General features: G+C 43.5%; 1 protein-coding gene across 1 annotated transcript in view; it reads left to right on the top strand.

Moving 5' to 3' along the window:
* Positions 1–11,397, top strand: part of LOC137306049 (collagen alpha-1(IX) chain-like) — a 140,114-nt gene extending 128,717 nt beyond the window's left edge. The window contains exons 36-38 of the mRNA XM_067975092.1: positions 6,644–6,826; positions 8,391–8,468; positions 11,186–11,397. Of these exons, the coding sequence (XP_067831193.1) occupies positions 6,644–6,826; positions 8,391–8,468; positions 11,186–11,397 (473 nt within the window). The remainder of the gene's footprint in view (positions 1–6,643; positions 6,827–8,390; positions 8,469–11,185) is intronic.
* Positions 11,398–15,905: the final 4,508 nt, after the last annotated feature.

Raw genomic sequence — 15,905 nt, 5'->3', positions numbered from 1 at the left:
GCACCATCTCCTCTTTAACTGAACTCCTTTTCTCCCTCAGGCTTCTCTCCTTATTACAATCAACTGGCTTTTAAAACCCAAGTTCAGCATTGCCTAACCACTACTTCCAGAGTTATTTTGTCTTCTCTCCTAAGCTTAGTGCTGTCCTGTGCTACACGTCTTGGTTCTTCACCTAGGTTTCTCAATAAAACAAAATGAATTTAATCATTTCAATCTGTTATTTAGCAATATGGACAATGTGAGGATGAATTCCTGTGTGTAGAGAAATTGTAAATCCATTCAAAAACAGGAGGGCAGGAAAAAGAGTGGCAGAGCTATAGTGATAGGGGACTCGATTGTAAGGGGAATAGACAGGCGTTTCTGCGGAAGCAACCGAGACTCCAGGATGGTATGTTGCCTCCCTGGTGCAAGGGTCAAGGATGTCTCGGAGCGGCTGCAGGACATTCTGGAGGGGGAGGGTGAACAGCCAGTTGTCGTGGTACATATAGGTACCAACGATATAGGTAAAAAACGGGATGAGGTCCTACAAGCTGAATTTAGGGAGTTAGGAGTTAAACTAAAAAGTAGGACCTCAAAGGTAGTAATCTCAGGATTGCTACCAGTGCCACGGGCTAGTCAGAGTAGGAATGACAGGATAGCTAGGATGAATACGTGGCTTGAGAGATGGTGCAAGAGGGAGGGATTCAAATTCCTGGGCCATTGGAACCGGTTCTGGGGGAGGTGGGACCAGTACAAATTGGACGGTCTGCATCTGGGCAGGACTGGAACCAATGTCCTAGGGGGAGTGTTTGCTAGTGCTGTTGGGGAGGGTTTAAACTAATGTGGCAGGGGGATGGGAACCGATGCAGGAAGTCAGTGGGAAGTAAAGTGGTGACAGAAACAAAAGGCAGTAAGGGAGAGTGTACAAAACATGACCGGACAGATGGTCTGAGAAAGCAGGGCAAAGACCAAGGGAAGCCTAGATTAAACTGCATTTATTTCAATGCAAGAAGTCTGATGGGCAAGGCAGATGAACTCAGGGCATGGATGGGTACATGGGACTGGGATGTTATAGCTATTACTGAAATATGGCTAAGGGAGGGGCAGGACTGGCAGCTCAATGTTCCAGGGTACAGATGCCATAGGAAATATAGAGCAGGAGGTAAGAGAGGAGGGGGAGTTGCGTTCTTGATTAGGGAGAACATCACGGCAGTAGTGAGAGGGGATATATCCGAGGGTTCGCCCACTGAGTCTATATGGGTAGAACTGAAAAATAAGAAGGGAGAGATCACTTTGATAGGATTTTACTACAGACCCCCAAATAGTCAACGGGAAATTGAGGAGCAAATATGTAAGGAGATTGCAGACAGCTGCAAAAAAAATAGGGTGGTAATAGTATGGGACTTTAACTTTCCCAACATTGACTGGGACAGCCATAGCATTAGGGGCTCGGATGGGGAGAAATTTGTTGAGTGTATTCAGGAGGAATTTCTCATTCAGTATGTGGATGGCCCGACTAGAGAGGGGGCAAAACTTGACCTCCTCTTGGGAAATAAGGAAGGGCAGGTGACAGAAGTGTTAGTGAGGGATCACTTTGGGACCAGTGATCATAATTCCATTAGTTTTAAGATAGCTATGGAGAATGATAGTTCTGGTCCAAAAGTTAAATTTCTAAATGGGGAAAGGCCAATTTTGATGGTATTAGACAGGAACTTTCAGAAGTTGATTGGGAGAGTCTGTTGGCAGGCAAAGGGACGTCTGGTCAGTGGGAGGCTTTCAAAAGTGTGTTAACCAGGGTTCAGGGTAAGCACATTCCTTATAAAGTGAAGGGCAAGGCTGGTAGAAGTAGGGAACCTTGGATGACTCGGGAGATTGAGGCCCCAGTCAGAAAGAAGAAGGAGGCATATGACATGCATAGGCAGCTGGGATCAAGTGGATCCCTTGAAGAGTATAGAGATTGCTGGAGTAGAGTTAAGCGAGAAATCAGGAGGGCAAAAAGGGGACATGAGATTGCTTTGGCAGATAAGGCAAAGGAGAATCCAAAGAGCTTCTACAAATACATAAAGGGCAAAAGAGTAACTAGGGAGAGAGTAAGGCCTCTGAAGGATCAACAAGGTCATCTATGTGCGGAACCACAAGAGATGGGTGAGATCCTAAGTGAATATTTCACATCGGTATTTACGGTTGAGAAAGGCATGGATGTTAGGGAACTTGGGGAAATAAATAGTGATGTCTTGAGGAGTGTACATATTACAGAGAGGGAGGTGCTGGAAGTCTTAATGCGCATCAAGGTAGATAAATCTCCGGGACCTGATGAAATGTATCCCAGGACGTTATGGGAGGTTAGGGAGGAAATTGCGGGTCCCCTAGCAGAGATATTTGAATCATCGACAGCTACAGGTGAGGTGCCTGAAGATTGGAGGGTAGCAAATGTTGTGCCTTTGTTTAAGAAGGGCGGCAGGGAAAAGCCTGGGAACTACAGACCGGTGAGCCTGACATCTGTAGTGGGTAAGTTGTTAGAGGGTATTCTGAGAGACAGGATCTACAGGCATTTGGAGAGGCAGGGACTGATTAGGAACAGTCAGCATGGTTTTGTGAGTGGAAAATCATGTCTCACGAATTTGATCGAGTTTTTTGAAGGGGTAACCAAGAAGATAGATGAGGGCTGTGCAGTAGACGTGGTCTACATGGACTTTAGCAAAGCCTTTGACAAGGTACCGCATGGTAGGTTGTTACATAAGGTTAAATCTCACGGGATCCAAGGTGAGGTAGCCAATTGGATACAAAATTGGATTGACGACAGAAGACAGAGGGTGGTTGTAGAGGGTTGTTTTTCAAACTGGAGGCCTGTGACCAGCGGTGTGCCTCAGGGATCGGTGCTGGGTCCACTGTTATTTGTTATTTATATTAATGATTTGGATGAGAATTTAGGAGGCATGGTTAGTAAGTTTGCAGATGACACCAAGATTGGTGGCATTGTGGACAGTGAAGAAGGTTATCTAGGATTGCAACGGGATCTTGATAAATTGGGCCAGTGGGCCGATGAATGGCAGATGGAGTTTAATTTAGATAAATGTGAGGTGATGCATTTTGGTAGATCGAATCGGGCCAGGACCAACTCCGTTAATGGTAGGGCATTGGGGAGAGTTATAGAACAAAGAGATCTAGGAGTACAGGTTCATAGCTCCTTGAAAGTGGAGTCACGGGTGGATAGAGTGGTGAAGAAGGCATTCAGCATGCTTGGTTTCATTGGTCAGAACATTGAATACAGGAGTTGGGATGTCTTGTTGAAGTTGTACAAGACATTAATAAGGCCACACTTCGAATACTGTGTACAGTTCTGGTCACCCTATTATAGAAAGGATATTATTAAACTAGAAAGAGTGCAGAAAAGATTTACTAGGATGTTACTGGGACTTGATGGTTTGACTTATAGGGAGAGGTTGGATAGACTGAGACTTTTTTTCCTGGAGAGTTGGAGGTTTAGGGGTGATCTTATAGAAGTCTATAAAATAATGAGGGGCATAGATAAGGTAGATAGTCAAAATCTTTTCCCAAAGGTAGGGGAGTCTATAACGAGGGGGCATAGATTTAAGGTGAGAGGGGAGAGATACAAAAGGGTCCAGAGGGGCAATTTTTTCACTCAAAGGGTGGTGAGTGTCTGGAACGAGCTGCCAGAGGCAGTAGTAGAGGCGGGTACAATTTTGTCTTTTAAAAAGCATTTGGACAGTTACATGGGTAAGATGGGTATAGAGGGATATGGGCCAAGTGCAGGCAATTGGGACTAGCTTAGTGGTATAAACTGGGCGACATGGACATGTTGGGCCAAAGGGCCTGTTTCCATGTTGTAAACTTCTATGATTCTATGATTCTATGAAAAAGATCCAGGTTATGATTTCACCACATAAAGCAGTTCTCCTTCAAGTGTCAGGTTTGGTTCAGTGGAGCACTTTTGCCTCTGAGTCAGAAGGTTGTGGGTTCAAGCCCCATTCCAGAGACTTGAGCACATAATCCAAGTTGACACCCCAGTGCAGTATAGAGGGAATGCTGCACTTTCTGAGGTGCTGTCTTTCAGGGAAGACGTTAAACCGAAACCCTGTCTGCCCTTTCAGGTGGATGTAAAATATTCCATGGCACTGTTCAAAGATGAGCATGGGAGTTCTCTTGGTGACCTGGTCAGCATTTATCCCTCAACCAACACCATCAGAAACATTATTTGGTCATTTATCTCATTGTTGTCTGTGGGACCTTACTGTGTGCAAATTGGCCAATGCTTTTCCCTATCTTACAATAGTGACGATATTTCAATAAGTACTTCATTGGTTTTGAAGTGCTTTGGGACATTCTGAGGAAGTGCCACTTTTTGATGTTTGCCATGCAGGATGTTGGTTCCCAAAGGCATTTGTATGAAATGGGGATCAGTTGCCAAGGAATCAGCTGGGAGTGGTAGCTGATTTAAAGGGTACAGTAAGTAGATAGGTTCTGCTGTTTAAACTTTTTTTTGTTTGAAGAAAAGATAGCTTTTCTTCACTCCACTGTGCCTTGAAATATTGATGTTGTTCGAGAAAAAAATTTGATAAAATACCTTTAAAGTAGCAAAACATCCCAAAGCATTTTATCGAGGTGGGGAACCAAACACCGAGCAGAAGTTTGGGAGGAGGCTTCGAACATGTGATGGAAGGCACGATTGAAAAAGCAGATTTTGAGGAGGCTTTCGAAAGTGAGAAGAGATATAGAATCATAGAATCATAGAAGTTACAACATGGAAACAGGCCCTTCGGCCCAACATGTCCATGTCGCCCAGTTTATACCACTAAGCTAGTCCCAATTTCCTGCACTTGGTCCATATCCCTCTATACCCATCTTACCCATGTAACTGTCCAAATGCTTTTTAAAAGACAAAATTGTACACGTCTCTACTACTGCCTCTGGCAGCTCGTTCCAGACACTCACCACCCTTTGAGTGAAAAAATTGCCCCTCTGGACCCTTTTGTATCTCTCCCCTCTCACCTTAAATCTATGCCCCCTCGTTATAGACTCCCCTACCTTTGGGAAAAGATTTTGACTATCTACCTTATCTATGCCCCTCATTATTTTATAGACTTCTATAAGATCACCCCTTAACCTCCTACTCTCCAGGGAAAAAAGTCCCAGTCTATCTAACCTCTCCCTATAAGTCAAACCATCAAGTCCCGGTAGCATCCTAGTAAATCTTTTCTGCACTCTTTCTAGTTTAATAATATCCTTTCTATAATAGGGTGACCAGAACTGTACACAGTACTCCAAGTGTGGCCTCACCAATGCCCTGTACAACTTCAACAAGACATCCCAACTCCTGCATTCAATGGTCTGACCAATGAAACCAAGCATGCCGAATGCCTTCTTCACCACCCTATCCACCTGTGACTCCACTTTCAAGGAGCTATGAACCTGTACTCCTAGATCTCTTTGTTCTATAACTCTCCCCAACGCCCTACCAATAACGGAGTTGGTCCTGGCCCGATTCGATCTACCAAAATGCATCACCTCACATTTATCTAAATTAAACTCCATCTGCCATTCATCGGCCCACTGGCCCAATTTATCAAGATCCCGTTGCAATCCTAGATAACCTTCTTCACTGTCCACAATGCCACCAATCTTGATGTCATCTGCAAACTTACTAACCATGCCTCCTAAATTCTCATCCAAATCATTAATATAAATAACAAATAACAGCGGACCCAGCACCGATCCCTGAGGCACACCGCTGGACACAGGCATCCAGTTTGAAAAACAACCCTCCACAACCACCCTCTGTCTTCTGTCGTCAAGCCAATTTTGTATCCAATTGGCTACCTCACCTTGGATCCCATGAGATTTAACCTTATGTAACAACCTACCATGCGGTACCTTGTCAAAGGCTTTGCTGAAGTCCATGTAGACCACGTCTACTGCACAGCCCTCATCTATCTTCTTGGTTACCCCGTCAAAAAACTCAATCAAATTCGTGAGACATGATTTTCCTCTCACAAAACCATGCTGACTGTTCCTAATTAGTCCCTGCCTCTCCAAATGCCTGTAGATCCTGTCCCTCAGAATACCCTATAACAACTTACCCACTACAGATGTCAGGCTCACCGGTCTGTAGTTCCCAGGCTTTTCCCTGCCGCCCTTCTTAAACAAAGGCACAACATTTGCTACCCTCCAATCTTCAGGCACCTCACCTGTAGCGGTCGATGATTCAAATATCTCTGCTAGGGGACCCGCAAGGAATATGGCAAGGAATGTTCAAGGAAGGGACTTCCAATGGGCTAGGGGGAGAGTATGGTTAATGACCGAAAGCTAGACTACCAATGGTGGTGTAAAGGAAGTAGCTGATTCACAATAGACCAGAGACCGAAGATTAAAGGAGGTGAGCTGGATGTTGGGCTGGAGTCGGTTGCAGATACAGGGTGGGCAAATCCATGGGGGAAATTGTAAACAAGGAGGAGGATGTTGAAATAAAAGAGCTGGGTGATGGGAAGCTGTTCGTGGAATAGGGGTGACAGATGATTGGAACAGTGTGGGATAAGAATGGTTGAAAGAACATAAAATGCATGAAACATTGCATATTAATAACTAATAAGGTTGATTGGTAGTCAATTTGTGAGGCCAGCTCTCATTTCTGTTTTTTCTTTTTCAGAACAAATATCTCAGCTATCCGCTAGCCTAAGACGGCCAGCAATGTCTGGAGAACCAGGCCGTCCTGGATCACCTGGCCCTCCAGGACCAACTGGCCCTCCTGGTACTGCAGGTCATCCAGGTCCTATAGGTCCGCAAGGAGTCAAAGGTCACCAAGGTTACCCTGGTGAACCTGGATCAAAAGGTAAGAATACCATTTCAACCCATTGTATCACTTATGAAAGCTTTCAGTAATCTGCTTAAAATAGAGATGTGTACCTAGTTTATGTCAATAGACTTGTAGTAGAAAAAACCTGTTGTGGACAAGAATGGTAAATATGCACATTGATTGTTTGGATGGGAGCCATGGCAATTTGCTGATCTCAGCTGTACTTTTTGGGAGAGGTACAGGTTTGCTGCTTCCCCACTAAGTGTTGCCCTGGGCCGCTTTTGTCCAAGCAATCAACTTCGAAAACAATACAAACTAACTACTGGGAGGAGGCCACTTGCCTACTTCTGGTTAAGCCCACTCCCCAGTGCAAAGGAATGGCATGTATCACAGAAGGACCAAAAAGATGAGAACAACAAATTCAGTGGTGACTAGTTGTGGGATGGGTAGCAAAGTTTATTTTGAATTCCACCCTGGAGCAACTCTGTAAATGTGTAATCTCCGAGCCTCTCTACCCTTCTCCCCAACCGTGGCAGTATAAAAGTCAAATGTAAAATATATGAGGCAGTGGATAATGCCAGTTAGTGTACTAGCCTGTTGACTTATAATCAACATATTAGTGAGCATGTTCCACATCTATAATATTAGGTCCTCTATGACCAAAGACCATAGCACAATAAATGGAATGCAGAATGATCAAAGTTGTGAGAAATATTCTTTAGTTTCCGTTCAATATCTTTGAGGGCCAGAGGGAAATGTTGCAGGATGTTTCCGCTCAGAGGTTAAATGTGTTGGTGAACTTCACAATAGGGCAGTAATGGGCCCAAACATCCATGGGGGTGCCAGGATGTAAGTGCCAGGATGCATCCACCTCTGGTCACTGCTTCTTACCCCGCTGAATTGCAGGGATTGGGGGTGGGGCCAAGAGAAACGGGCCTTTGGCACTGGCGGGGGGAGGGGGGTGCATCTGTGGTCCTCCCCAGTAAAAGAGGCTGCATAAAGTGACATAAGTCGCCGGCAGGGAGGGGGAGGAGCTGCCTCCTTAAAAAATATCATGCCCACTCTTAAGAAGGCTTTTAAAAAAATATTTTTAAAATATTGAGTCCTCCTCTTCAGGGGTCCAGGCCTCAACCTCCTTGAACCCTTAAGTGGGCCCCACTTCCAACAGAAGCCAGGAAGGAATGCCTGGTGCGACCAAGTGTACCTCCATCAATGTTACATCGTGACCCAAACGAGAGCTGGCATGGGGGAAATACTGGTCTTCCCCCAATTACATCAATGACTTTGTAGGGGTGGGAGACAGCTCTGCCCTTACTAGGCCATCACAGAATTCCCAGCCTAAGGCCCAGAGTCAGCGCATCCAGGTCTTGGCCATTCCGGCAGAGCCCCTCCAGACTCACAGTGGCAGTCTGCATAAAGGTCGCAGACTTTTGGGGCTAGTCTCTGGAAGGAACGAATTGATGGACCAAGAGATTTTTTCTTATTTCATTTCTTAACTTTTCATAAGTTTCAGTAAATAGATGTGGAGCGATTTCAAGTTGTTTTTGTACTGATCTCTGTTCTTAGAACTGAGCTTGATCTCTGACTTTCTGCATGACAGGTGCACCAGGCGATAAAGGTGAGAAGGGACAAGAAGGAATAGGACTCCGTGGACCAACAGGACCACAAGGACTGCCTGGTAAACACTTAATACAGGAAACCTCAGAGTTACAAATTCTGTTATTACAAGCCTTTCATTCTAGTGGAAAAATGGTCCATGAGAAACCTTCATTCTATTAAGGAGAGCTCAGATCTCAATCAGATAACTTCTTCATTACAGTCAACAGAAGAGCTCTGATCTCATCAGATAAACCTTGCATCATTGAGTGCTAAGAGGGGGGGAGCACGTGATGCAAGTGTTCAGATCACAAAGCAGAATAGATAAACAGGATTTAGACACCACAAGACATGATTCTAAGCTGAGAAAACAATGAGAAACACAACCCAAGAAATACACTTAGATTTGACTTGTAGCTATAGTAAAGTAGGAGATAAAGTTGGCTGGAAGTTTTCTGTGAGCCTATAAAAGATCCCGTGTTAATATTTTTAATGCTTCTTATTATTCTTCTTGTCATATGAGATATGTCACATGGTCAGATGAGATATTTTCTCAGATTCAGCGTAACCGGTTATTCCCATAAGCAGACCTCACGTCCCCTAGGATCTAGAGTGCGCCTTTTCCTGCTCAATATCTAGGTTAAATGATACCGTGACCCATGGACTGAATGCAACAACACTAGCCAATTGCCTCCTGGAATTAATTATTGTCCTTAGACATATCTGTCTGTTAGTGAACTGATGTGTTTACCTTTAAGAAATATCCTATGTGATACCTACATGCCGATTCTTGCAATTCAAAAATACAAGTTAAATGACACAGCACAGACAAAACTCCATTTTGTCACACATTCTCATTTGCTCAACCTTAGTTTACAAAAAAAAATCCAACCACCAAATGGGGGAAACCACTGGGGACACTGTTCCATTAAGAGGTTGGTCCTACGTTTGAGCCAATTTTGGTCAGATGGTCTTACCCTCTTCTGCACTATATAATGGCTCTTACCTGCATTTTTCCCCCACCAGCATGAGTTTTTATTGTTATTTCTGTATACCGGAAGTTATTCCCATATAGGGAATGCTTACTTCCCATATGCTTTAAAGAGGGGTAGGGTGAAGATGGTAAATGCACAACTCTCCCCTATGATCATTCGGTCTGCAGGACCTTCCGACTGCTATTGGAGAACAGCAGCCAGAGGCCCCGAGGCTGGCAGCCGATCCTACAAGTGCAGGCTTCTCAGACCTGCAGCTATGCCTGTGTTCCTACCCCTGTTATCAAGCGCAAATCTCTGCTAGGATTGCAACTGGGCCATGCTAATAATGTGGCCACCAAAGTTAGGCATTCTGAGACCTGGACAGGCACAGTGCATTTTTGGTGTGCTGCACTTATCCAACATCTGGACAAGGTGGGGGGGTGTAAAATCCGGGCCTCTTATTCTTGATCCTCAGTCTGTGCTATCAGCTGATCTAAACCAGAACAGCAGCAGAGATTCTACAGTTGGTCTCAGCAGGGTAGAAATCCGCCAGGGTTCCTACTCATGATCTCTATCCAGTGACCTAAAATATATAAGAAAAGACTATCAGCCAACAAGCCTATATCATCTAGACATGTGGTGCAACCACATACAACACTGACCTCTGTCTACTCACTACACAATCTCCCAGGAAAGGCCAAAAAACAGATGGAAAAAAAACCCCTGCAACTAATTCAGTAAAAACTGTGAAATTCTTCTCTAGGATTGAGGCAACTGAGCAAGACTCCAGGAGACAGTGGGAGCCCAAACTCCTCATAATCCCAGCTAACTAGCAACTTTAGCCTCCATAACTGAAAATGTCCTCTTCTCTCAGAAAATGTGTGAATGTTGAGGGAGGCTATGGCATGGCTGCAAAGAATGACACCAAGGTTGAAAAGTGTAGGAGGAAATACTAGAGGGGTCAAAAAGTTATGGTTTGATGACACCAAGCTTGGATTTTAAATGGAAACTGGGGAGGGATTCTATACCATCAAAAAAGAGGAATTTACCTCAACTTTCTCCATTTGTTTCTTTTTGAAGTAACGTTTTCTTCTGTGGTGACTGCTGATATTGCAAGGAGTTGTTGGTCTGACCTCCCTTCTGTCCCGAGCGAGTCTCAGAGTTTAAAAAGCAATCATGTAGATGTCTGGAAGTGTGAGCAGCCCGTCTTCCGAAGTATATATGGTGACAGGATACAAAAGCAGAAATATAAGTTATGCACTAATCTAAATATGTATCAACACATAATTAATGCATATATAAAATATATTAAGGGAAGTCAAAAGCAAATGTTTATTATACACCATAACTATTTGCGGCATTTTCTATCTGCAACACTTGTGATCCATTTTAATCTAAAAAAAAGTTCTAGCAAAAAATTAAGTTAAAGATGCTTTTTGATTCTCTTTACAATTGTGATCTTATCCTGTGAAAATGTTATCTTATTTTCACTGACATTTCCAGGTATGAATGCTAAGAGCACTGTGGCCTTGAAATTATATTGTGAGAGATTACAATGAGGGGAATTTCTTACAAATCCATTAAATGTTTAAATGCAAGAATTACAAGGCTTGTATTCAGTTATTATCATTGTGAGAGGCTGGGGGTGAAATTGGTCTTCGGCAATAGTGCAAAATGCACGACAGTGAATCGACAGCCTGTTTTACACCCTGCCGTAATTTCTTTTCCATGGTGATATTCACTTTCAAGCAACACAGCGATTAAAACTAAGCACCAGCAACTCTCTATATTGAAAGGATCTTACTACATTTTCTGTCTGTTGCAGGTGAAGTTGGCTTGCCTGGTATTGGCAAGAATGGGCGCGATGGTGCGCGTGGCGAGCCTGGCTTGCCTGGTGAACAAGGACATCCTGGCCCTCCTGGGCTTCGAGGCTTTCCTGGTGTCTGTGATGCGTCTTCTTGCATGAGTCCACCTCACCTCTTCATGGGGCTGGGTGGTGGCAAGAAATCTATGAATATGAAAGGACCGTCAAAATAACAGAAAACAAGTACAGAAGTTACGACTAGTTACCTATTGGTCTACAGCTCCAATTGCATCAAAGGTTCAGTTAACTCCCAAGCGTTTTAAAGAATTTCTTCATCTTGATTCCCAGGATCATAAACTGTTTGGTATCAGTAGCTTCACTTTCTCAAGATTTTTGCTGGAGTTGATACTGCCTATCTGAACCATGTACATTTGAATTCCTGATCACCAGAGGAATCTTGAAATTTTAAATCACGAGACAGGACATATGAACTTTAGGATAGCGTATTCACCAAATAAAATGTACTTTGTTGACAAATAGAACCGCATTTCAGTTGTTGAAAGTGGTTGTTCTTAACCAAGTGATGCTTCTACGCTTCTACATCGTTCTTTCTGACTGTTAAACATTGCAGAAGTCTCGGGTAACATTTCTCCTTTTGATGAATACCAAGTGAATGCGTGTTTTTCTCCATAATTAACGACCTGATATTTACAGAAACCTCACGTTTCACAGGTATTGTAGGAAGCAATATTTCCTAGACAGTGGGACCAGCCAGATGGAATGTAGTGGTCTTTTTTGTGCATTCCTATGTTCATAAGCAATTTCATTGGCAGAACATTAATTAAGGAAAAGCAGGCATTCTTATGTTCTTCGTTAAATGGGAATTTCACCTCTCGATATCATTACTGATTATCTCTGCATAGAAATACCAGTTCTTGAATTCTGTACATGCCCTTACACTTTTCCACAAAAACCTAGTGAGTCATTGGTAATAATTGTGTTGCATTTTCTTTGGTGCCCTATTAATGCTCAATTCATTGCAAGAAATATAAACTCTTATTTCACAGATTTCATTTTTATTGTTGTATTTTATTGTCTACCTCTTTGAAAATAACTGGAAACAAGTGACCAGCCTGTTCAAGTACGTGTCTACTCTTGGGGCAGTCTTTGTTGATACCACATGGGTTAACAATGGAAGCAGTGTAGAGTGGTGGTGCACCTTTACCTTTTGCACATGTTCCCTTCACTCCATTAACATCTTAACAGACTGGAGGGAACACATGAAAAGATAAAGGTTCTATAAACCTTTTATAAAACCTTTATCTTTTACATGTTATAAAACTAGTCCATTTTATAAAACTAGTCCAAGTGCGAGATCTGGCATTTTAAGAACATAAGAAATAGGGGCAGGAGTATGCCATATGGACCCTCGAGCCTGTTCCGCCATTCACTCAGATCATGGCCGATCTTCGACCTCAACTCCACTTTCTCACCAATCCCCATATCCCTTGATTCCCTTCTCAGCCTTCAATATATTCAATGACTCAGCACCCACAGCCCTCTGGGGTAGAGAATTCCAAAGATTCACAACCCTCTGAGTGAAGAAATTCCTCTTCATCTCAGTCTTGAATGGCCGACTCCATAGTCTGCGATTATGCCTCCTAGTTCTAGACTCTCTAGCCAGGGGAAACAATCTCTAAACATCTACCCTGTCAAGCCCCCTCATAATCTTATATGTTTCAATGAGATTACCTCTTGTTCTCCTAATCTCCAGAGAGTATAGGCCCATTCTACTCAATCTCTCTTCATAGGACAAACCTCTCATCTCAGGAATTAATCTGGTGGACCTTCGTTGTACCGCCTCTAAGGCAAGTATATCCTTCCTTAGATAAGGAGACTAAAACTGTATGCAGTACTCCAGGTGAGGTCTCACCAATGCCCTGTACAATTGTAGGAAGACTTCCTTACTCTTGTACTCAAACCCCCTTGCAATAAAGGCCAACATGCCATTTACCTTCCTAATTGCTTGCTGTACCTGCATACTAACTTCTTGTGTTTCTTGTACGAGGACACCCAAGTCTCTCTGAACACCAAAATTTAATAGTTTCTCATCATTTAAAAAATATCCTGTTTTTCTATTCTTCCTACCAAGTGAATAACCTCACATTATACTCGATCTGCCACTTTCTTGCCCACTCACTTAACCTGTCTATATCCCTTTGCAGACTCTTTGTGTCCTCCTCACAGCTTACTTTCCCACCTAGCTATGTACCACCAGCAAACTTGGATACTTTACACTCGGTCCCTTAATCTAAGTCATTAATATAGATTGTAAATAGCTGACGCCCAAGCACCAATCCTTGTGGCACCCCACTAGTTACAGCCTGCCAACCTGAGAATGACCTGTTTATCCCTACTCTCTGTTTTCTGTCCTTTAACCAATCCTCATGCTAATATATTACCCCCAACCCCATGAGCCCTTGCCTTGTGTAACAACCTTTTATGTGGCACCTTATCGAATGCCTTTTGAAAATCCAAATACATCCACTGGTTCTTCTTTATCTATGCTGCTAGTTAGATCCTCAAAAAACTCTAGTAAATTTGTCAAACACGATTTCCCTTTCATAAAACCATGTTGACTCTCTCTAACCATATTATGATTTTCTAAGTGCCCTGTTACCACTTCCTTAATAATGGATTCCATTATTTTCCCGACGACCGATGTCAGGCTAACTGGTTTGTAGTTCCCTGTTTTCTCTCTCTCTCCCTTCTTGAATAGCGGGGTAACATTTGCTACCTTCCAATCCACTGGACCGTTCCAGAATCTGGAGAATTTTGGAAGATCATAACCAAAGCAATCCACTTTTAGAACCCTCGGATGTAGGCCATCAGGTCCAGGGGATTTGTCGGGATGTTTTGCAACATCTCTGGTTTTGGATCAGATAGTTGGGCTTTTTAGTGATCTGTTCTAGGAATTTCTAAAATGTAAACAAACAAAATGTATCTTTTAAGCAGAAAGTCTATTTTCCTCTTCTGTGCCTCATACTGTAGAAGCATTTCTTATTAATGTCTCCAATTAATTTTCATTATTGATAAAGCAAACATCAGAACACATATCCCCTGATTCCACCGCCTTCTACCCTGCTATCCTGCCTCGGTCCAGTTTTAGATTTGACAGAAGGTGGTATTTTTGGAAGCAAAATTGCTTGAGATGCTATGTGTCTAAGTGGTCATCCTCCACATGTGAACGTGGGCATGAAGAACACCATAGCCAAGCCCAATTTTATCCTCACCCACACAGGCACCTTTCTGTGGTAACTGCAGAGCAACCAGGAATGCAAACCCAGTTTGATTTTCTTCTTTCTAGTCCTTGGATGCTGAGATCAGTTGTAGCAACGTAGCAAATGCATTCAAAAAGAACAGGCTGAGGTCAATGGGTGGGAGGCCCAAAGCAGGTGGTGCACCAGGAAGTCATGAAGGAAGTGAGGCCTGGCCAATTTTAATGGCCGGACTTCATTTAAATTTTTAAAATCTGTCTCCCACTCGAAGCCAGCAAGAACGATGTCAAGGCCAGCAGGCGGGAACGGGAATTGTGGCGGGAGCGAGGACCAAGGGAATGGTCCCCGGCGTAAGATAAATGTTGGGGGTTGCAGAACAAGTGCCGGTCAGGGGAGGAAGATGTAAGGCCGAGGCTGGGCCCCTTGCCAGGCCCAGGGGAGATCGCCTACTTCTCCTGGCCTACAAGGGTTCCACATAATAGTAAAATTATTTAACTTGTCGCGGCCTCTTCTGGCCACTCCACAGACTCCTGCCGTGGTAAAGCTGTCGGGGTTGGCACCGTGCGGACCTCCTGAATTTGTGAGTTGAAATAGGATCATGGCACAGATTACACCATTGGGTCACTATTTTTAGATTTAGCGGAGCCTCAGCCGACTATAATGTCGGTGAAGATAAAATCTCGCCGGGTGGGAACGGTCGGTAAGTGGACCCAAATGATTTTGACCCCTCCCACGCACCGTTCCTGCTGGGTGCGGGAGGGAGGGAGGGGGTGGCAGGGTTAAAATCGACTCCAACATGTTGACAATGTCAATACTCAGAGCAGCTCACCGTTTTAAAAAAAAAATCTGCTAGCTGTAAATGGTATTGATATGAGTTGATCAGGTTTTCCTTTATATAATGTTCTCAGGATTAGCAATCTGGAACAGACCCATTCTCAACAAATGAAAATGATATAATGCTTTATTGTCTATACAAGTTCACATGAGCATGAGGTCATTAGTACAAGCTGTGGCAGGCAACATCCGAAAATATTCATATTCATAATCCTTGGAGCCCTTTTCGCAATCATTTCATTTTACTTTACTTTCCCATCAAACTCTTTCCTTTTCTCTGTCGTGTACGGTTTTCCTTTTGTTTCTCTGTGCTTTGCTGTTTTCCTTAAACTTTTTTTGCCAATCTTTCCCTCCTGGTGCTGTCTGTTACTGTGCTACAATTCCATGGCCACTGAAACCTTGTCCAGTGTTGTTTGGTCATGGAGGGCATCATAGTTAAGCTCGATCCTATCCTGACCAAACAGCCACACGAGTATCGATTGGTGGGATGTGACAAGTGATGTTCCTCAGGGATCTGTACTGGGGCCTCAGGTTTTCGGATGAAGGAATAAAGAGTTGTATCTCCAAGTTTGTAGATGACACTAAGTTAGGAGGCACAGTAAATTGTGTAGAAGGGAGCATGAAGTTAC

This window comes from Heptranchias perlo, chromosome 3 (assembly GCF_035084215.1).
Source record: "Heptranchias perlo isolate sHepPer1 chromosome 3, sHepPer1.hap1, whole genome shotgun sequence".
NCBI lineage: Eukaryota > Metazoa > Chordata > Chondrichthyes > Hexanchiformes > Hexanchidae > Heptranchias > Heptranchias perlo.
This window is presented reverse-complemented; position numbering and strand designations above follow the sequence as displayed.